This window comes from Schistocerca piceifrons, chromosome 10, assembly GCF_021461385.2.
Source record: "Schistocerca piceifrons isolate TAMUIC-IGC-003096 chromosome 10, iqSchPice1.1, whole genome shotgun sequence".
Classification (NCBI taxonomy): Eukaryota; Metazoa; Arthropoda; class Insecta; order Orthoptera; family Acrididae; genus Schistocerca; species Schistocerca piceifrons.
In genome coordinates, this window is record NC_060147.1 from 13,574,487 (window position 1) to 13,598,440 (window position 23,954).

Sequence of the window (23,954 nt, forward strand, 5' to 3'; positions counted from 1 at the left end):
TCGTTAACTTTATTATCTTTATTATTTGTACTTTCTTAGGTTCTATTTAAATTCAAATGTAGCAGATGGTAAATTAAGGGAACTGTAAATGCTACGCTGCCATGAAGAGAACACAGGTTTAGAGAATGATATTGCAGTACACAGTTTCCTCCTTACTTACCTCCTGCCACATTTCCATGCTTTTGTTAAAGCGTAGTGAACAAATCTTTCTTCAGCACAGAACTAGAACAGAACAATTTTTTTCCTTGTGGAGGCAAGTCAATGTCTTGTTGATAGAAATACTTTCTTATAGGATCAAGAATTTGATGGACCGTTTATTTTTATTGTTATTTAATTCTCAGCTTTTTGTTTCTTTCATTTAATCTCATTTAAGTTTGCGTTGTCGGCTGGTACCTAAGCGGAAGGCTGAATGAGTTATTTATTTCTTTAATTGAAAGTTCATTTTGTCTTTGTCTATAGCCTATTGCTCCACCCCAAATACATACCAGCCATATACCAGAAACAATCATATTTATTCACCATACCTGTCTTCCATTATTATTAAATAAAGTGTGGACATTTACATGTGTCATTCAGTGTTTTACGTAGTAAATCTTTGTAGTTGATAAGTTTTTACTTGGAAAAAAGAGATCATTTGTTGATTGCCAATGTAACTTACTTCTCCTTAACTTGTTAGATCTCTTCAATCCGACCAATCGACCCATCCTTGAACGCCAGAAGATAAAGTTGGTTGGTTTTTATGTAAGAGGAAATTTGAACTGTCAGAAAGGAACCAGTTTCTTAGATGTGTAAATTGTTCTTGGTTTCACTATGTGTTCTTGTTGTTGTATTTTCCCCAGTGATTTAGTTTTGTGTGTTGTGAATGAACTTAAGTGTTAATTTTTTGAATGTGCATTACAAGTAATTTATGGATGGTTGTTGAGTTATACTGTTAGCCCCCCTTTTCTCCAAGCATATTGTGATCTATTGTTACTGACTACATTCAGAGGTTATTTTTTATTTGAGATTTCACATTTTTTCTTGCTGTTTTTGCACAGTATTGGTGTTGATTTTTCTTGATGTCTTTTTGTACCTTTTTGATGTTTGGCTCGTATTTGACAGTGTAGGATGATAAACTGGATGATTTTAATCCTTCAAACCTTGAGTGCACGTGCACCAACAGTAGAGTGATTTCCCACTTCATGAATGTGTACCTCCTGCTTGTTGCTGAAAGAGAAGGCTACGAAACAATTGGTAGGATTTAAAAAAAAAGTCCATAACACAGCACGATTATTAGAATGGAAAGTGTTAAAACTAAATTCCTTCCTTTCTTGTAAAATTTAATTCTTGGTGGAAAATTGACTCTACAATAGGTGTCAGCTTTTTTGAAGGAAACTGAGACGCTTGAGCCAGTGTTTCCCCCATTTTGTTTTGCAATGTCAATTTGAAAGAGAATGTGAATAACATGAAATCAATGATATATTCAGAGTATAAATATGCATGAGTAGAGTGTGTACAGAATAATGTGGCCAGCATGCCAGAGAGGAAACTGAATGCTGGAGAGAAAGTGTCATTCCAAACTGAATAACTAAACGATTTCTGCTAAAAATTCAACAAAAGTGACAGTATATTTTGACCTGACCAGTTAAGTTTTCTAACTTTCAGAGAAGCATCACGAATGATGAATTCTGATTGAAACCTACATCTCTCTAGTTGCCTTGTTAAGATTTGCTTCTTTTGCCAAAACACGGAGTTCCCACAGTTTCACCTCACTAACATGTTGTGCAGGCACAATTGCAAGAGAATTCTGAAATGATGGTTTTTTTGAGTGAGGAACTGACAAGTAAGGTCAGTAGCTTATATAAATGCACATCCTCGATACAAAAATGTAATGACTTCACATATGATGATCCAAAACCCATAGAATTTCTTATTTCACAAGCTATCAATGACCCTTAAAAATAAATTCTTCTATTGAAAAAATCTGTAGTTCGAGGTATAACACGGTAGATAATGATGTTCCGTATAATAAGCATATGGCAGACAACTCTCCGCGTTTCGCGCTATTATTTTTCAAAATCTTGTTTCAGTATCTCAAACCATTTGAGATATGAGGAATGTTCTGAATATTTCATTCTGGCTTTTGGCATTTGCATGTTCGATCGAAAATGCGTGCTCTACTTAACATTAGACTTCTCAAGACAGTGACATCCACTCAAGCTAAATAAAAATTCAATATGTTTGCTAAATTTCATAAACAGCAACATATTATGTAATATGCACCAAATGCATAATTGTGACCCCTATTTATTCATTGCAAAATTTTTTGAATTTTGTAATGTCTGTCTTACATGCAAATATCACAGTAATTATGACCATTAATGAAATGTGTGTAGTCATGAAGCTGACATATAAAGCTATAAGTAACACAGAAATATTTTTTTTACTGTATAGTACTGTAGAATCGTTTGAGGAAGATGACAGGCTGTGCGCCTTGATTTCGTCAATGCAGCACATTGCCAAATGGCTGAAAGTGGACAAACAATGTTTGCCTTACCTTCTGAACAAACAAATGAACTTGCCCAGTGCTTCGGACGAAAATTGGTCACTACGCACCAGCCACTGTATCTTAGGCGGACTCGACCCAATGCTTGCTAGTAATGTGCAACAACTGACTGTGACCTTTAAAAGGTATGTCTTTAATGTGTTCCAACTATTGGGAGGAACAACTGCATCTTATTTGATTAAGAAGATATACAAAAACAGTACTCGCCTTTTATTGAAAATGTGAGCTAACCAAGATGAGTAAGCCTGGAAACTGAAAGCTGAACAATTATAGTGTCACTCCTAGCCGCCAAGAATAATCTGGTGCAAAGAGATTTTAACTTTAATTCCATTTTAAGAGCATTGTAACTGTTTATTTTGTATTAATACATCACACAACCAACCCCAATTGCATTCATTGAACGGTGTAGATACTTCTATTATAAATGTGTTCAGGAGTCAGTTTGGGGCAGTGGGAACCATATTGCCATAGCAAGGCACATTAAATATGCTATTGAGCTTAATTTGCCTGTTAATATTTTTGATGTTATTGTATCAGTGATTAAATTTTCAACATACTTGTTTCATAAAAAAATCTGCCGTGTCAGTTCTTACAGACTGTCAACGGTACAGCTCTTCCTATGTGTAGAGTTAGTAAAGAAAGTTCTTTAGTTTTGTAATACTGATGAAGCATTACTTCAATTTAGCTTCCATATTTGGTAACTGTTTATAACTCCTCAATTTACAAACTTAATTGAACACTTCTGTTCTCATAATACTTTATACCTGCTACGCAAGACAATATGATTTTTTTTTTTTGTGGCAGAAGGTGAAAGTAACATTTTTGTTAATGTACTCACATGCATGAAGTGGGTAATTACCTACAGAGAAACAGTTTTTACCATATGATTTCTAAATGTATGTTCTTTGCCTGGAAATAATAAGCACTAAGTAACAACGTATATGACATTTTGGAGCAAATTCTTGTTTTATTTGTAATGAAGTGTTAACATAAACTGACATTTCCTCAGAGGAGTTGCTTGGCTATAGAAATGTAGTTCAGTTACAGGCAGTTCAGTTTTATAAATTAGTGAAATACAGGTTTCATTGCAGTTACCTAGTGCTTAATTGTTCCTTTGATTTATATGTAATTTTTTTTTGCTAGAGTTGTAGAATGTAAGTTTTGAAGTGCCTGTGGCCAAGCACTTGGTTGTGGGCCATTGCTGTGGATAGAGTACCCTTATGTGCATGCTTCCAGAAGATGGGGATGGGCAATTCCCCATTGGCTGGCCTGGCTGCTCTCGGACTCGGTGGCCTGAACGCTGGCACAACAGGCGGCCTCAATCCAGCAGGTGAGTGTAAGTGTTGACGAGTCATTGTTGTCATCAGCAGGGGAAATATCTACTCAGGAAAGCACACTTCAGCCAACTCCTCTATGTTATAATCAGTTACACTCTTTCACCAGCCCCGTACCAGTCTGTAAGGTTTACATTAATAAGCACGCGTAATTATGTTCGTAATTCAGTCTCACAGCAAATTTAAATTTTCTCCTCATCAGTGGATTGTTTTGTGTGTCTAGCTTTCCACTGCAGCAGAGGGGCTAGAGGATTTCCTGAACTTCCCACAGTGGTGAAATATTCCTTTCAGTCAAAAGCAATTGAAGTGTTTGATGCACGGAGACAGCTCCACTTTTTCCAGTTTGTGGCAAATTTTAAAAAGGTTTAAAAATCCAGTTTTCACCAAAACCAAAAAATAGTCAGCCTTGTGTTAAGTTATGGGGTATCTAATACTAATGACCAGAATAGACAGAAATGCATGCACTCGGGTACGTGCAGTGGAGTTTTGAATTTTGGAGCTGCCTCCGTTTTGCTCCAAAGTGAATGAAAAACGTTTTGTAGGGCCATTTTCTTCGTAATTAACCGTATTTCAGTTTAAAAAAATGAAAAAGCTTTGTAGGACGATTTTCTCCATAATTAACCATATTTCAGTTTAAAAAACATTTATTAATAAAGTAAGTACAACATTATTGGCACAATACATCAGTATGTACAGTTTTTCTTCAGTCTTCTAGCTCACCCTCAGTCTCTCAGGATCGTTTGAAGCATCATATGTCAACTGGTCGTAAAACCAAATTTCGTTTTGCGCAACATACTTTCTGGCCAGCTCTTTGACATCATTAAGCTTTTGGTCTTTAAGTGGGAAGAGACAGTCACAAGCTTGATGAAGGTGGTCCATTGTTATGAGGATCGTAGGTCCTTGGCTGCAAATTTGCACATTATTGAAGGCAGTCATCCTTACATTCGCACTGCGTTGAATAATCCCTTTACCGATGTATGGTTGTTCACAGAGGAATATTTTGTACTTAATGATTAAATATTTCTTCTTTCCTTGTTCAATAATCATATGTTAGAGCACGTTAAACAAAAGTTCTTCAGTTTGTCAACAAAGTTGAAATTAAATACCTGGTCCACTTCAGTGACTTGAAATTTGGGGCTGGTTCTTCTGATGATGTGAGAATAGTCCACTGGTAGAGAAACACTTTCCGTCTTCCTGAAACACTTTTCTATGTTACCAAACGCTCTGTCACGTGGCATAAAGCTGTGGCCTGGTTCTGGGAATTGATGAACAATCTTTGTAAAGTGACCAGCTACTGCATTAACGAATGATTTTTTTTATTTTGTGACACACAGTTACCGGAAAATAAAACAGATAAAAGTATTTTGGTATCATCTGTTAGAACATGGTTGATGTAGTGATCTATAAAACTGATTGGCTCATCGGACGTCTTTTTTCTGATGGTTTCATCATAGAGATAGAAATGATGTTTTCCAGTCTTAAAAGACAAAATCGCAAAGTTATAGACCCACAACTGGCGTTTACAAAATGCGTCCCCAGAAGAAACTTTCGGGAGGGGCATATTTTGTTGGTGTCATTATTATGGTGTGAAAGTGCCATCTTGTCTTTAATATCTTCATAAAATGAATCCACCCAACTTGATGAAGTAGCTTGGCATCCTGGAGCTCCTTACGTCTCTCATCTGAGGTAGAAAAGGCACTGAGTTCCTTTTGTATGTTTTTGAAATGTGTGTGATCTTGGATGCCTGAATCTGATATTGAAGGTGTTTTGAACTACCGAAAGCAAAAATCATATTCTACTGGGGATTCAGAGTGCTTATCTATGTACAAATGATGCATTTCTTTGATAGTGAGGTTGGCAGGCAAGTAAGTATAGTCTGTTGCCATTGTCTCGTCGACTGTAATGTGATTCTCACCTTGGAAAACTCAATGTGACAATGAACCTTTTGCACAGTTTCATTTGGAATTTTATCGTGTCTTGTATTATGCTTTCCCCTACCATCTGGTTTCGGCGTGAGAGTTTCGTAAAAAAAAAAATTCTTTGTGATGTTTTCTACTCGCTTTGTGGACACACTGCACAGTGACGCAAACACTGTTTTACAGACTCTTACATTACTCTCACCACTCACAGCATAAAAATCTGAAAATGCCCTGGGCTTTCCTGTTCCACTTTTTGGCCTATTTCTTTTAACAGGAAAACCTTTAACGCAACCAGCCAAATACACATGTTGGGTACAATTACTCTTTAGGCCATTAAAAGCATTAATAGTAAAATACCGTGCGTCAATGTCGAATTCAGTAAAATGCTTGAATTTGCAACTGCAATTATTACCTGTAGTCCAGCAAGGCATGTTTTTTCCACTCGTGCTCTTGTGGTGCTTTCTGTCAACCTTCTGCTGTTTTCGTATGTCCGTTCCCATTGTTCCTTGTACGATCCTTTTTTCCTCTTCGTTGGTCCAACAACTGAGTCTGTGCTACTGGAATCTTCTTCTGAATCGGTAGATGTCTCATCTTCACCTGCCTTCTAATTTTCTCAAGAGTTACAATTAAACAGTCCTTCCTCTCCTGATTCATTCATATTGACAAAAACTGTGAAATCAAAAGATGTAGTCACAGAACAGATTGTAAGCCTGTTAAAAATATCCCTCACACAGAATGTGCAATGTTTACACTACGTACCATAACATCCTTTCTGCTATCATTTGGGGCTGATTCAGTTTTCACGCAAACCTGGAGTACAGGCAGCTCCATCTGTTGGATTTCTCTGGAACCAGTGGGTGGCGCTGCCTCCTCCTTGCACCAAACCCCTCAATTGTCATCATTAGATGATTATACTTTTCTGTGATTAGGTGTTATAGAAAGTAACAGTCAACAGCAAATTTAAAATCTCATATTGAAGAACTTCTTTAATGCATAGTTTGCATCACGTGACTGTGGCAAATATACCAGAACAAGACACATCTACATCTACATCCATACATACATCCTCCATCTGCCCGAACGGCGACCTAGGTCTGGGCTTTCCGTAGCTGTCCGTGTCCAGTACCTGCTGTCAGAACTGGGGTCATTCCCTCTTCTGCCTCCCTTCCGGGTCCGTACACCTACGCCTCCCTGGTGTTTGTCCCGGCCGTCCGTCCGTCTGGATTTGGCACAGGGACCTAAGGACTCGGTTCCGCCTGTGGCCCTCCGTCGCCGTTTTCTTGCGCTCCTCGAATCATTTCCGGGCTGTGAGCCTGTCTACACTGATGGTTCCCTGGTTAATGGTCGCACTGCCTACGCTTTTGCTCACGCTGCCCATGTTGAGCAACGCTCCTTGCCGGCTGGCTGCAGTATTTTTACTGCAGAGCTGGTGGCCATCTTGCGCGCTCTTGAGCATATGCGTTTCTGCTCAGGTAGGTCCATCGTCATCTGCAGTGACTCCCTGAGCAGCCTTCAGGCCATCGACCGCTGCTATCCCTCTTCTCCTCTGGTGTCCTCTATTCAGGAGTCTGTTTCCGCCATTGGCCGTTCTGGACGTTCGGTGGTCTTGGTTTGGACGCCAGGTCATGTTGGCATCCCAGGGAACGAACGTGTCGACAGACTGGCCAAAGGGGCGCTCGACGCCCCAGCTTTGGAGATCGGCCTCACGGCTCCCGATCAGCAGCTGGTGTTGCGCCGTAAGGTGCTTGGGATGTGGTCTGCTGAGTGGCGAGGCTTGACAATGCCTAATAAACTGCGGGCTGTCAAGGAGACGACCGATGTGTGGCGCTCCTCCCTGCGGTCTTCTCGCAGGGACTCTGTTATCCTGTGTCGGCTCCGCATCGGCCATACATACCTGACGCACGGCCATCTTTTGCGTCAGGAGGATCCCCCCCTGTGTCGGTGTGGGTCCCGGCTGACGGTCGCCCACATTTTATTGGAGTGTCCCCGACTGCGCACCCTTCGGCAGTCTTTTAATTTCCCGGGCACCTTGCCTTTGATTTTATGCGACGATGCCTCCATGGCTGACAATGTTTTACATTTTATCCGTGCTAGTCCTTTTTATGGATCCATTTAGGGGGGTCCTGCACTTTTCCGTTTCTGTGTCTTTTGTCCTCGCGTCTCTCCATATTTGTTGCTGTTTTGGTGTCTCATCGGATGGTTGACTCTTTCCCTTTTTTGTTGTCGTGGTCAGTCAACCAGTCTCCGGCCATCTTCTTTTCTTCTATTTCTTTCTGTCTGGTGTTCGTCTGTACTCTTCTTTTCTGTAGTGTTCGTTGCCTAATTTGTGTTCTTTAGCACCTGGGGGGGGGGGGGGCAGTCTCCTTCCCCTTGGGGTTTTATCTGCTCTGTGACTTCGTCTCGCTTGTTTTTGGAACGGGGGACTGATGACCTTAGCTGTTTAGTCCCCCTTAAACATCCCAACAACCACCACCACCATCCATACTCCGCAAGCCACCTGACGGTGTGTGGCAGAGGGTACCTTGAGTACCACTATCGGTTCTCCCTTCTGTTCCAGTCTTGTATTGTTAGTGGAAACGAGGATTCTCGGTATGCCTCTGTGTGGGCTCTAATCTCTCTGATTTTATCTTCACGGTCTCTTCGAGATATACGTAGGAGGGAGCAATATACTGCTTGACTCCTCGGTGAAGGTATGTTCTCGAAACTTCAACAAAAGCTCGTACCGAGCTACTGAGCGTCTCTCCTGCAGGGTCTTCCACTGGAGTTTATCTATCATCTCCGTAACGCTTTCGCGATTACTAAATGATCCTGTAACGAAGCGCGCTGCTCTCCGCTGGATCTTCTCTCTGTATCTCTTCTATCAATCCTATCTGGTACAGATCCCACACTGCTGAGCAGTATTCAAGCAGTGGGTGAACAAGCGTACTGTAACTTACTTCCTTTGTTTTCGGATTGCATTTTCTTAGGATTCTTCCAATGAATCTGTGTGGCATTTGCTTTACCGACGATTAATTCAATATGGTCATTCCATTTTAAATCACTCCTAATGCTTACTCCCAGATAATTTATGGAATTAACTGCTTCCAGTTGCTGACCTGCTATTGTAGCTAACTGATAAAGGATCTTTCTTTCTATGTATTTGCAGCACATTACACTTGTCAACATTGAGATTCAATTGCCATTCCCTGCACCATGCGTCAATTCGCTGCAGATCCTCCTGCATTTCAGTACGATTTTCCATTGTTACAACCTCTCGATATGCTACAGCATCATCCGCAAAAAGCGTCACTGAGCTTCCGATGTTATCCACAAGGTCATTTATATATAGTAATGGTCCTACGATACTCCCCTGCGGCACATCTGAAATCACTCTTTCTTCAGAAGACTTCTCTCCATTGAGAATGACATGCTCTGTTTTCTTATCTAGGAACTCTTCAATCCAATGACACAATTGCTCTGATAGTCCATATGCTCTTATTTTTTTCATTGAACAACTGTGGGGAACTGTATCAAACGCCTTGCGGAAGTCAAGAAACCCAACATCCACCTGGGAACCCATGCCTATGGCCATCAGAGTCTTGTGGATGAATAGCGCGAGCTGGGTTTCACACGATCATCTTTTTTGAAACCCATGCTGATTCCTACAGAGTAGATTTCTAGTCTCCAGAAAAGTCATTATACTCGAACACAATATGTGTTCCAATATTCTGGAACTGATCGACATTAGAGATGTAGGTCTATAGTTCTGCATATCTGTTTGACGTCCCTTCTTAAAAAGGGGATGACCTGTGCCCTTTCCCAATCTTTTGGAATGCTATGCACTTCTAGAGACTTACGGTACACCGCTGCAAGAAGGGAGTCAAGTTCCTTCGTGTACTCTGTGTAAAATCGAACTGGTATCCCATCAGGTCCAGTGGCCTTTCCTCTTTTGAGCGATTTTGATTGTTTCTCTATCCCTCTGTCGTCCATTTCGATATGTACCATTTTATCATCTGTGCGACAATCTAGAGAAGGAACTACAGTGCAGTCTTCCTCTGTGAAACAGCTTTGGGAAAAGACATTAGTATTTCGGCCTTTAGTCTGTCATCCTCTATTTCAGTACCATTTTGGTCACAGTGTGTCCGGACATTTTGTTGTGATCCACCTACCGCTTTGACATAAGACCAAAATTTCTTAGGGGTTTCTGCCAAGTCAGTACATAGAGCTTTACTTTTGAATTCATTGAACACCTCTCGCATAGCCCTCCTCACACTACATTTCGCTTCACGTAATTTTTGTTTGTCTGCAAGGCTTTGGCTGTGTTTATGTTTGCTGTGTAGTTCCGTTTGCTTCCGCAGCAGTTTTCTAACTCGGTTGTTGTACCACGGTGGCTCTTTTCCATCTCTTACGATCTTGCTTGGCACATACTCATCTAACGCATATTGTACAATAGTTTTGAACTTCGTCCACTGATCCTCAACACTACCTGTACTTGAGACAAAACTTTTGTGTTGAGCCGTCACATGCTCTGAAATCTGCTTTTTGTCACTTTTGCTAAACAGAAAAATCTTCCTACTTTTTTTTAATATTTCTATTTACGGCTGAAATCATCGATGCAGTAACCGCTTTATGATCGCTGATTCCCTGTCTGCGTTAACTGTTTCAAATAGTTCGGGTCTGTTTGTCACCAGAAGGTCTAGTATGTTATCGCCACGAGTCGGTTCTCGAGTCAGAAGCATCAGCATTTGTCAGTTTCAATTGGAATCACATCAGACACTATTGATTTACAATAATTGGTTCATTTTCTAAAGACTTGCTTACCCATGTCTTACAGTATGCAACACTAAAGAGAGGTTTGTCCGTAGCTTGTGGTCTAATGGCTAGCATTGCTGCTTCTGGGTCCTGGGTTCGATTCCCAGCTGGGTTGGGGATTCTCTCTGTCCAAGGACTGGGTATTTGTGTTGTCGTCATCATCATTCGTGACAGTGGCTCGATTGGACTGTGTAAAAATTGAGATGTTATACGGGCGCTGATGACCACACAGTTGAGGACCTCACGAATCCATCATCACCACCATGACTAAAGAGAGGTGTGCTAGAGCACCCTGAGCATTCCTAGTCAAATCAAGGAAATGTTTAGTGCACACATTATGCAGCAGTTGACACACTGGTCTACGTGGTGGTATCTTTTATGTGTACAGTTTGTAGCATTTCCCAGCTAATTGGCTACTGCACCCTTTTGTTACTGTTGTTTCCTGATACTGTCTTCATTTCCATCAATTTCTGTAAAATGCTTGTATGGGTATGGTTTATGCCATTATCGGTGTGGTAAATTACTTCATCAGGAGCATTTTTAATTCCTGCATACTGAGTAGAAGAGTCTGTGTGCCGACTCCCCTAGTTCACCAGTTCTGCCGCGAGATGTCCGTTGCTCCACTTGTGACCCACGGCAAGCACGGTACACAGTCTCATCCATTCATGAAATTTACATTGAAGATTGGATTGTGCTTCTGTGAAGATGTTCAGTTTACACAGGAAGATAATGAAAGGTTTGCTGGAATGAACTACACTGTAACATATGCAATCTCAGGAAGTGTATTACTGACAGATGACATTGCAAATCGGAGACCTTAAGGTACGAGACTGATATTCCAGCACATCCTTACTAAACTTTGCTGTCAAGAAATAAACTGAAATTCTTCTCCATGCCATGAGATATTCATAAGGTACATCCAACGATTACTCATAGACATGGGAGTTATTTTGGAACCAAAGCTCCTACTTTTATTGATGAGAATGTCTCCATTTCATTAACATTTTGTGAGCATCTGAATCTTTGTACAATGCATCATTGCAGAAATAAGTGTGTCCACATAGTTGTTCATACTGTCTGTGTAAGGAATGACCCTGCTGATTTGTTGTCTTTGAATCATATTACTTAAAATTCCCTAAAAAATTGTATTTGGTGGCCATTGAAATTACTACAGAGCTAGTCTTACATTTATTTGTTGAAATCACCTCGAATCAAAATGAGTGGAAATTAACTTGGTGCAGACTTTCTGTCCAGCAAATTCAGGGGAAGTAGCTTTCTGATAAACTCATTGATAAAAAAATTATAGTTGGTGACTCTGTCATTAAGGTACATCTGTTTATCACAGAATTATTTCTCACACACTTCATTGAGTGATTTTTGTCCTAAAATACTCACATTATTGTGGTTTTGCCAACTGGATTTGATTAGGGCAAGTAACTTTATTTTTTATGCCAGGAATTTGTAGACATTGCCAGACATTTTTATTCAGAAGGTTACTGTAAGATGCAAATGCAATGATTCTCGTTCCAGCTTGCTCCAGTTGAATAATTATATGCTTCAATATCTGGGAGATGATGACCCCATTGGTAGGATGTTGAACCTAATAAATTACCTTCTATGGGATGCTTGTATTGAAATTATATTGTTGTTTGGTGGCATATTGAATTGATTCGTGGTTTGCGTGTCTGTCTTTTAGAATCATTACTAGGATGAGAATACTGCTTCTTTCCTTCAGGGTAAAGAGAGATTATATTGAAAATTAGTAAATACATTTGGGCTTACACTTCATTTTAATTGGCATTAATATATTGTTGACATAAAGTTACTATATGTATGGAAATAGGACACACCATACTACAGACAACGTGGAGGAATAATTGCCTTGTTGAAAAATATGCCACTGGATATACTATAGCCTGTGTGTATTGGCTCAATGCAGTGTACCTCAGTTAGATGAAACCATAATTAATTCCTATATCTCCATTGTGAATATACATAATGTCTGAAACACTTCGGTGGCAGCATGATGAAAAACATGGCCATCAGTGAACTGGCACAAAAACGTATTTGTTCTGCATCATTTATCGAAGGCAGAAGCAATTTTAGCTGTAATGATTATCACCACAGTTCATATTCCACTGTGCAAGGAATGCTTTGATCTCTTATGTTGGGGACAAATTATGTAATTATTTTTCTAATATTATCTGCAGCATTACTAAAATGGTTTCATTATTTTGAAGTACAGGCACTTAAGAAACTGAGAATGTTCTTTAGCTTTGTACGATCCTTCTTCAGAACTAATACACATGCAAGACTACATTGTCTTGGCGGACACTGTTGTACCAGCACTGAACAAACAGGTGCATTAGTGCACGTGCTTGGAGCAGGATTTGTCTGAAAGCTGGCAGTGTTCTGGCTCAGATATACAGTGAGTTGTTAACATTACTGCTTACAATATGTATATTCAATCAGGAACTTCTGCTTAAAATAATTGGAAGGTAATGAGTCATAGGCTAACCTCATATTTTCTTGACTAAAGAGACAGTAACATGTAGGTATGAGAAGCACTTTCACCGTTTATTAACTGTATACTCAGTTTCTTTTAGATTGAATTCTCATATTCATTCTCATCATCAGTAGCAAGAAATGATTACATATTTGGTTGGGGAAAAAGAAGATTCTTGTATATTATCAGTCTCAAGAGCAAAGTTTTGACAACAATTTGCTAATATTTCAAATCAAAACGTTAAAGTTTTTTAACGTTTCTTATTTTTGTAATACAGTATAACCCTGTTTCTACTTTCTCACACTGCGATTTATGCTTTGAGACAGTGTTCTTGGAGAAAAACCTGATGTAGTTGACATAAAATTACACTGGCATCGCATTGGCCTCCAGTTAGTGTTTACACGGTTTAGTTTGAATCCAGGGTAGTAACTCACATCCATGTGAACTTAGCTTGTTGGACATTTATGTTATATTGCACTGACAGCAATGAGAATTCACAATATCTGTCGAAATTATCCGAGTGGGACTAGGGCCACTGTGGCCAATAGGTCTTTTATGTAGACTGCACCACAGCATGTGTTAGTCATATGTCAGTCTTTCCATATCACATAAATGACACCTCAAGTATTTTTTTCTTCTTTCAATGGAATACAGGGTTTTCTTCCCAGAAAGTTACATTTTGTCTTGACACAGTTTCACATTTGATTTAAAGGATATACACTGGGTGAAGAGCGATCCATATCTTCGAGGTGCTGATTTGTATTGTCTGTTGTAGAGGTTAGACAAGGTACTTTATTAGATACATTCTGAAAAATATAATTTGTTTATACAGAATCATTTCCTACACTGCAGCATCTCCTATGTATGCCAATGTTGTTTGACAAACAAATTCTGGCACGGCTGCCTAGAATACAGGTGGCCGTAACAGGAACTACGCGCAGGTAGGCTGTGAGAGGTGATGTGACAAGAGTGTCTCGCTGCACTGCGTAGTTAAACACAATTGTAATTTATTATTATGTTGCTAATAGTGGCAACGTTGAGAGATGGCTTGATGTACATAGACATGTGCCGACAGCTTCTGAACAGAGCTGAAGCTGTTGAAACATGGAACTGTGCTTACCGTGCTTGCCATCTTTTGCAAGTTTCTTAAAAATGTACATTTTGTTTGTGTGTATTTACAAAGATTAATTGTTATTGCTATGAAAACCTGCTAAATTCAAAGATAAGCAATATTAAATTTAAATTCCCACATGATAAAAGATAATTAACATTCAGTACTGGGCGAGGTGGTGCAGTTGTTACCACACTGCACTCACATTCGGGAGGAAGATGGTCCAATCCCGCGTCTGGCTATCCTGATTTAGGTTTTCCTTGATTTCCCTAAGTCCCTCCAGGCAAATACTGGAATGGTTCCTTTGAAAGAGCATGGCAGACTTAATCGGATGAGACCGATGGCCTCACTGTCTGTCTGTGTCCCCCCCCCCCCCCCCCCCCGCCCCCCCAACAACCCCCAACATTCAGTATTCAAAATGATAACACACAAGCTTCTGTGGCAGAATAATTGTTTACGGCAACTTCCAGCAGCATTTTCAGAACTTCCTTAGGCTGTGCCTCTGAATGTAAGGTGTAGGCACACTTTTAGAGTGTGAAAGTTGGAAAAAAAATGGTCAGCTTGCATTTGGGTGAATACAGTGAATTGGCTCCTCATCCACCCTATTCACCAGACTTGGCCAAAGTGACTTCTTCCCGTTCCCTAATTTCAAACTTTGGTTCACTGGGAAGAAATTTTCATCAAATGAGGAAGTGATAGTTGCACTCAGTGAGTATCTTTGAGTTTGAAAGGACCTATTTTTTTGATGGGAGGGAGGGAGGCTATACCAAATGCATACTCCTCAAAAGGAGTGTTTTTACAAGACTTATCAAACCCCCCTTGTTCATCGGTCCAAATGTTTCAACTGTGTATTAAATTAGAATTTTGTGACCATCTTAATAAATAGTAGTCAGTGATGATTGTTTGAACCTTTGAAGTAACAGGATTGGTCATCCAGACAGCTGTTGGGTAGGATACAACATTGTGGGGGGCGGGAAAGAGAATTGAGCAGTTACTCGATGTAGGAAAATGACACTGCATTGAGTTAATAAGACTCTTGAAAGTGTATGTTGTGACACTGCTTCCTCAAATTTAAGCAAGCAGATCAACTTACTGACGGGGCAGAATAGAAACTTTGATGCAGGTAGCTGTAATTTTGTTTCAAAAGGAATGATACTCTGTTCATCAACTGTTGTTTAGCCATATGTTTCCTAAGATTGCATTGGCTAAAACTGAAAGTCTTTGTGCAAACTGGGCATCCTTCAGGCTTTCCTGAACATTGCAAGTAATCATTCTATTGCTGCACTAGAAATTTTAGTGCTGTTATTGTATGATGTCTGTTATTTCCTAGTTTGATAGAAGAGTTTCTTGAGGGTGAAAGCAATTTCAAAACACCAGGGACATTTATGGTTACTGTTGGGCTGCATTAAGTACAGAACAGTTGCTAAGTGTTTTTGTTGTCATGTAGCTCCACCTTAGAAAGTGTTAGTTTTCAGTGTCACAATCACAGACAACAGTCCTATTATAAAAAAAAAAAAATACAAATTTTTAAATATTTGATTTCTGCACACCTAATGTTTCCTATTTCCTGCACTGCAGATTTGTATGTTCTATGCAGCACATTAGAATTTCGTAGTCAGTCTATAAACTTCACCTACCTGGAGGAAAGCTTGCCCATTTGTGCTAGTGATTGGGACTGCATGTGAGATTCCACACTTATATATGCAGTAGTTTTAATGCATTTTTGATTCTGTCCACACTTCTTCAGCAGTTGTTTTGAATTCAGCTTTGGCCGCCCTGGCGGGAAGCCAGCTACGCACGAACAACCAGAACCGTGCACAGCCTGGAGCTAACCAGCAGACCCACGAGATGACAGTCCCAAATGAGCTGATTGGTTGCATAATTGGAAAGGGTGGCACAAAGATTGCAGAGATTAGGTGAGTGTGACATTGTTTTATAGATTACGATTGAAATAAAGTTTTGTTTAATGAATACTCTAAACATGCACAGGTGCAAATACTAATATTGCATTAATGTTGGGCTGAGAACAAAAGTCGCTGTTTGGAAGCGTGCAAGTGTACAGTGTACCCCAATACCCCAACTGTGTGTGAATGCAGTTAGCTGGCAATTTTTTAATGTATTAGAGAAAAAAGAATAAACCAATGTATCTATGTAAGATTTACAGTACACACGACATGACTGCCTCCTTCCTGTAGCTTCTGATGAGTGGTTCAGTGCAGTTTTGTTTGTGTATGCACAAAACAGAATAATTACTATTTACTGATAGTACAAATAACTGAGCGGGTCTACTTCTCTTTGGAATTTTTCGGTTAGTTACAATGGACAAAATGAGAGGGGGTGGAGTTTCCTGAATTAATGTTTTGGCCATGTAGCTGTCGCAGAAGTGTTTGTCGCAGGTGAACATAAAAAATTGACCATATGTATAAACATGGAATGGATATGAAAGAAAGTAGGTAACGGCTCACCATTTCTTGAAAGAATGACTTTGTTAGTTCATTTATAGTTGACAAAACATTCATTTTTCACTTTCCAGATTATGAAACTTGAAATATGCTGAAGTTCATGATAACCTACATACATCCATAGATGCAACAAATATGTTAAACGTACATGTTCCTGGATACAAAAATAGAGAAAGCTCAATTGAGTATAATCAAGTATAATTGGGGCCATCTTACCAGTAGGTCCTTGATTTTGCACAAGTTTCCCCATTTGGCTTGATTCTTTAAGTCAATCGCAAATGAGGCTTTCACAGACAGTTCAATCAGAAATGGATTATTTTCACATTCCCTCTGTATGTCATATGTATTTCATGTGAATTTTCAAGCCAACAGTGTGCTGTTTGTTGTAATAGATGCTCCTTCTTGTTCTCATGCAGGCAAATTAGTGGTGCTATGATCCGCATCTCAAATTGTGAGGAACGTGAAGGTGGGCCAACTGATAGGACCATAACAATCACAGGCAATCCAGACTCCGTCGCACTGGCGCAGTACCTGATCAACATGAGGTAGGGAGAGTCACATAATTTTCTCTCCACAGATAGTGAATTTCTGTTTGGTGTTTGCGAGGTATACAGTGAAATAACATCGGAGTGTAGTTTTCACAAGAGCACTTGGCTGCAAGTTTTCTTTTTAACTTTCTGCTGACGTGAAAAATTTTATTGTTTTGTATCTCGGGTGCAACAGACTGTTAACAAATTGTTACATGCCTGCTAAGGCCCTAATGAGAATTTACACACTTTACTGGTTTTCTTGTTCTATACATACAAAAAGAAAACAGGAAAAATAACTTTAAGAAAACCTGTGTTTTTGTATGTGTCGATGGTTCCTCTTGACTGAAGAAAAGAGGTAATCGATTATTTTCTCAGTTACTGTGTTTTAATGTTGTCATGCTAAAACTACATAACTTGTAGGCTTATTTCTGAACATTATGAACCAGCAGCCTGGTTGTGATTGTGTTCTACACTAGATGTTATTCCTTCAGTTTTCTTGCCCTGTGCTGCTGCCTCTAAGGTCTTCGTTGGCTTGTTTATTGTTTCGTAAACCTGTTGTCAGTTGCCATTTGCCCAGATGTGTGTTTCTAACTTTTGTATTATTATGCAGATTTTTGCATGTTTTGTTCCTTGTTAGCTGTTCGTAGTATAGCAGGTAACAGGTTCTCAACTGGAGAAGACATCGCATCAGAGAGGAAATCTGCCCACGGATGAGCCGCCACCATTTTTCTTACCTCTCTTTTATGTCCAGGTCCTTCATCTCTTTTCTGCATTTGTTTCCTTCACAGAAATTTGTTCCTGCCTGTTTGCCCGATACCAAAATGAGAACAGCCATTCCAACGGATTCCCTGTGATGGAAGTTAAAGAGCAAATATCCTCTCTCTCTCTCTCTCTCTCTCTCTCTCTCTCTCTCTCACACACACCTTTCCACATACTAGTGATGCCCAGCTAAAGACCTGTCAAACAATTTCACAGTGGGCTGTCAGTTTTTTCTGTTATTACTTGTGGTGAAATACTGGCTGTTTGCCTAAAAGTTTGTGGGTTTTTCATTTCGTAAGCATTAGTTCAAGATGTACATCCACCTGTAATTTTTGCTAGCCTTTCTGCTTCATACAGTGCAGAATTTCATACATGCAGTGTTCATATGCGATCAATAGCATGTAAAGCTCAAATGGGCTTAGCAGAAATATTTGAAATAATTGTTTCTGAGGAAAAGTTATGAACTCTTATCCAAGCTCCAATTTCTTCTCCTACTTCTCTGCACTACAGATTATATTATTGCGTTATTAAGGAAGACTGACTAGGACTGTATTAACTAAGACTATGTCCCAGTCAGTTTGTACAGCTGGAATTCCTATTACATGGACTTTGGTTGAAATGGAAATTCAGCGTTCCTGTAGAGTTAGCTTACAAAGCACCTCCTTCAAATGTATTGTTCTCTTACTATTGACCTCATTAGACAAGATTTGAAATTTTCTTGTTTGTCCAGGAATGTGTAAAGAGCAATAATTGAAAAGCTGCCTAATTTTATGTTTTAACATTTCCCCTTTTTCGTTCTTTCATTTTATATGAAAGGTCTTGAAACAGTTGACTTTCAGTGCCTAATGATTTGTATCATGGCATGAATGTCACTAAGAGCTGTACTACCATTCTGTATAACATATGTCACTTCATGATATCCAGCATTATAATTAAGTCCATAAGTTTATAAATCCCTGTATATCAAACATTTCTGAGTGATCGCCACTTAAAAGTGCTTTCTGCAGCTTCTAAGTTTTTCGGCCATTGGACCTTTTATTTTTGTTAAATTTTGTTTGTTTATTAGTGTTGTTGATTGTTGTAAGCCACTGTTAACAGCTACAATTACAGGTTGTGCATTTTAAGTGGTGATATTCAGTCCCTATTATGGTAAAAACATGACTGTGGCTGATTACTGTGCTATTTTGATTTTTTAGAAAAATAAACCTCTAGTTCTCTTACATGGCACATAAGCCACTACACTTGTATTAATAGCATCTCCACGTGGTGCACGTATATCCAACAGCTTCAGTTACTGTTTTTATTTCCCAGTCTCCAGCTAGTTGCTTCCAAGTTCGCGCTCATTGAAAGACAGAACTCATTACTCATTTTCTGAGGCAGTTTGTTTTTGCGAGCAAGACCGCTGCCAGTAATTGTACATTCAGGACTCATCATTGTTATTTATCAGCAGTAAATGAGTCCAATACTTTCATTAAAATTTTCAACTTCAAGAAATATTCAGAGATGCCTGCATATAACTGCAGGTTTTTTTTAATTTTATGACACATTGCCAGTATTTTCAGGCTGTAAGCAGAGAAGCAGCTGGCTGGAATCACCATGTATGTTTCTTTTAATTGATTTCTTTCATTTTTTCATTCTCTTTTTAACCATTTAAAGCCCAGTGTGAAACAACACAATGCCGTCAGTTACTTTTCCCTGCACCTAAATATGCCAGCAACCTTTTCCTTAGTGTGATGGGGAGAATCAGACGTGCTTATTCTTTCCCATTATCCCATACGAAATGATCCTGCAGTCTGGCTGCATACAGCTATAAAACAGATGGAATTCCCTTCTCATTGCCAGTTGCCATAGTCCTATAAAGTGATTCAAAAGAAATTCTTATCCTCCCTTTTTTCTCCTCATTTGGTGCTTACAAGGGAACCTCCCCATCGCACCCCCCTCAGATTTAGTTATAAGTTGGCACAGTGGATAGGCCTTGAAAAACTGAACACAGATCAATTGAGAAAACAGGAAGAAGTTGTCGCACTGTGAAAAAATAAGCAAAATATACAAACTGAGTAGTGCATGGGAAGATATGCAACATCAAGGACGCTGTGAAGTCGGCAGTGCTGTGGTCTCGTGGTAACGTGAGCAGCTGCGGTACGAAAGGTCCTTGGTTCAAATCTTCCATCGAGTGAAAAATTTAATTTTTTATTTTCAGTGTATGTGACAAACTCTTATGTTTTCATCACTTTCTTGGGAGTGATTATCACATCCACAAGAAAACCTAAATCGGGCAAGGTAGAAGAATCCTTTTACCCATTCGCCAAGTGTACAAGTTAGGTGGGTCGACAACATATTCCTGTCATGTGACGCACATGCCGTCACCAGTGTCGTATAGAATATATTAGATCTGTTTTCCTGTGGAGGAATCGGTTGACCTATGACCTTGCGATCAAATGTTTTCGGTTCCCATTGGAGAGGCACGTCCTTTCGTCTACTAATCGCACGGTTTTGCGATGCGGTCGCAAAACACAGACACTAAACTTATTACAGTGAACAGAGACGTCAATGAACGAACGGACAGATAATAACTATGCAAAAATGAAGAAAGTAAAATTTTCACTCCAGGGAAGACTTGAACCAAGGACCTCTCGTTCTGCAGCTGGTCACGCTACCACGGGACCATGGCGCTCCTGATCCAACGTTGTCCATGATGTTGCCTATGTGGCCCATGGACTACTCAGTTTGTATATTTTGCTTATTTTTTTCATAGTTTCACACAACTTCTTCCTGTTTTCTTGATTAATCTGTGTTCAGTTTTTCACGGCCTATGCACTGTGCGAACTTATAACTAAATCTGAGGGGGGTGCGATGGGGAGGTTCCCTTGTTAGGTGTATCAGTGTGGTACAAGCCCACAGGAAATTATACCAGATGATGGCTCTGTACCACGTTATGGTCAAAAATTAGAGGCCATTATGTTTCAACTTACATTACAGTGTATATTTGAATGAATTTTACATATTAGTTTTATTACTATACAAAATGTCATAAGACTGACATTATCTTTGATTTATCCGAGTGAGTGTATGCAAAGTGAGGTAGTGGTGGTGGGGTTGTGTCTTAGAGAATATGTAATCGGATGTCAGTTATTTTCTGTGGGAGACATAGTGGTGGGATAAATAAAAGTGCAACTGATCCATAAAAAATTCTTGGAACAGTTAACTTTCGATCAGAGGAGAATTTTAGTTAAATTTTAAAGCACTTACTGTTCAAATGTTCATTGTCGAATATATTATTTTCACAGGACATTAAAAGATTTGGCTTCCTGGTGCTGTACAGCCAATTTGTTAGTAAATGAAATTGAATTTTCTGCACGACTGTGCAAAGTGTGTCGGTTTTCTTATTTCCGGTTCTATTAATTATAACGCATAGGTGACTTTTGGATTGCACCATTGTAAATAAGTAGCTGGCTCAGTATTATCTGCAGTGGAAACTTTTATTTCTGCAGATTTCGAGATTAGCTTTGACGGCCTAGCTGGGCTCTGACAGGTTAAGGAGAAAAGGCCTGTGTTTTTCTGCCATTCCTATCACACCGAATACCTGGTACCAATATCTCCAGTGTCTCTCTCTTCTGTTTCTCCCACCAGTGTTGAACTGCAGAAAGCTAACCTTGAAGCCCAAAATCCTGGCTCCAACCCTGGTGGTGCGGGTGCGGGTGGTCCTACCGGCGGCGGTGGTGCAGGGGGAGCAGGTGGGGCACCCGGCAGCGGCGTGTCGCCTCTGGCTTCGGCCATTCCACTGGCACAGCTGCTCTCGAAGCCGGGTGCACTCAATGCTCTCTCTTCACTCACGGCCCTCGGAGGCCTGACTGAGCTCCTCGGAGGAGGCGGCGCCGGTGGGGGCGCACCTGTCCGCACTACCGGGGTTCACCGCACGTCGGGTGGTGGCGCGGGAACAGGGGGTGGTGCGCACAAGCCGTACGCCCCACGTCTGCGCAGTCCCGCCTCGGGCCAAGGAGTTGGCCAGGATTCCGGCAAGATGAAGACGGAGCGCAGCAAGTTTGCTCCCTACTAGGCGAGTGCCTGCAACAGGGACGTCACCGGCGTCTCGACACATCGTTTCGTCGTGGGACGTCGTCAGAAAATGACAGTGTTACTAGTTATACTGATTACTCGTGTCTGTTCGGTACTGTTATTGAAATTTTTTTTTTTTTTTTCTGTAACCTCTCTATTTGGCCACAGGAGACAGGACAGTTCTCTTATAAGTACACGAGACGCCATTTGTTTCCATTTCTCTGTAAGTGTTATGCACTATTCTGACTCGTCAGACACAAGTACACTACTGCTGCTCTGTCGATTAAATTCACGTATGCTATTACTTCTCAAATTTTCCTTCTGTCTTTCCCTGCTTCATTGTATTTACTGGTGAAAGTTTTGGCTTTTCTTCTAAAGATGGAAATTAACATATTTTAAACATCTTGTGAAATGTTTCATTTACAGAGGTTTGTTCGCACCTTAGTCTTGTAATTCATCCTCTTCGAGAAGGTAAAATTTTATTTTCTGGACAGCTTATCTTAGTTCTGGAGATATTTGTAATAGAACAGACATGGTTGTTGTATTAGATGGAGTGGTAGGCAACAACAACATAATTAGATCTCCACTATACAATATTCACACATTAGGTTATTATCTGTCATTTCATCCAACTGTTAGTGACATTTTTTAATATGCATCACCTATAACTCCCATATTTTAGACTTTTTTGATGCCAAGTAAGTACTTTGCGTTGAGTGACGTGTGTTTTTATATTCTGTATTGGCGTAGCCAAAATCGTAAGACTTTCTAATTTTTGATATGTATTTTCTGTTGGAGATATTTTCAAGTAACTGAATTTCCTCTTGGATATTTTTATGTTAGTGATCAATATGTTTTCCCCAATTCTTATGGATCATGGGACAACTACATTATACAGTTTATTTTTACGTGGACTGATAATATATAATTCATAAATGTTTATTGAGGGATCAAGAAATATCACTCATTTTTGAAACAAAATTGTGTCGAGCCACATTTTTGTGAGACGATAATCTGTATTGTATTGCCAGAATTTTGCTTTCCAGTGTTAAAACATTAGTGACAATATTGTGTGTTTTTAATATTGTGATAGCATTTTCAAAGATTGTACCTTCTTTCGCGTAATTTTCTCAGATTTTATAGTAAATTTCTCTCCTCCCAGTTGCCTTATTTGTTTTTTATTAAAGGAATTTCTTAGAGTTTTGTCATTTTGTCAAGAGTATGATGAGAACATATCAGTACAACTTTGTCATACATGATTTGTGAAGATTTTCTTGGATTCATTTGCTTTATCACATCGTGGAGACAGAATAGAAACCGTTTACATATTGTAATGTCATTTGTTGTACAACTTTCTTATTTGACTGTAGACATTATTCAGAAGATTGTGACTGAGAATTGTAAAGTTAATGAATAAAATACAACAAAAACACATGTTTATTGGTCAGAAGGCTTTCTTTTCTGTTTTAATTTTCAACCATGTGTTCCCAGAGATATTAAACTAATCTTACAATTTGTAATCAAACTTCAGAGTTAACACCTCTCTCTCTCTCTCTCTCTCTCTCTCTCTCTCTCTCTCTCTCTCTCTCTCTCTCTATTCTCTGCTTAGAAATAGTAGTAGTTTGTATTAGGTGTCAGACTACAACTAGAGCTACAGACTCCCTTCTTGTATTCTTATTATTCTTCTGTTATGTGGTCAAGGTATTGATCCCAATTTAAGTGGAAGTTTGGTGATAATGTCACCATTTCAGTTTAAGTTTACTCTTAAATAGTACAAAGTTCTAGAAATATACATGAAAATGGTGGTCATTACCGTAAACTTTATGGCATGATGTAAATAGGAAAAGTGGTTAGTGTCAGTATTTTTTGTTGGGATCAATCGATTTGAGGAGTTTCTTGCTTTTCGATCAGAACTGCTGCAGGTTGTGGTACAATAATTTG

General features: G+C 39.5%; 1 protein-coding gene across 10 annotated transcripts in view; it reads left to right on the plus strand.

Annotated features, from left to right (window-relative positions):
• The window catches only part of LOC124719063 (poly(rC)-binding protein 3), a 507,840-nt gene that overhangs the window by 472,451 nt on the left and 11,435 nt on the right, over positions 1-23,954 (plus strand). For 7 of the 10 annotated variants that reach the window (XM_047244735.1, XM_047244741.1, XM_047244739.1 and 4 more), the window contains 4 exons: positions 3,782-3,875; positions 15,972-16,122; positions 17,085-17,213; positions 21,588-23,447. In XM_047244735.1, coding sequence (XP_047100691.1) covers positions 3,782-3,875; positions 15,972-16,122; positions 17,085-17,213; positions 21,588-22,014 — 801 coding nt within the window. In that variant the 3' untranslated portion in view covers positions 22,015-23,447. Of the gene's footprint in view, positions 1-3,781; positions 3,876-15,971; positions 16,123-17,084; positions 17,214-21,587; positions 23,448-23,954 lie in introns of those variants that run through there. The other 3 variants (XM_047244742.1, XM_047244740.1, XM_047244744.1) reach the window with 2 other exon arrangements.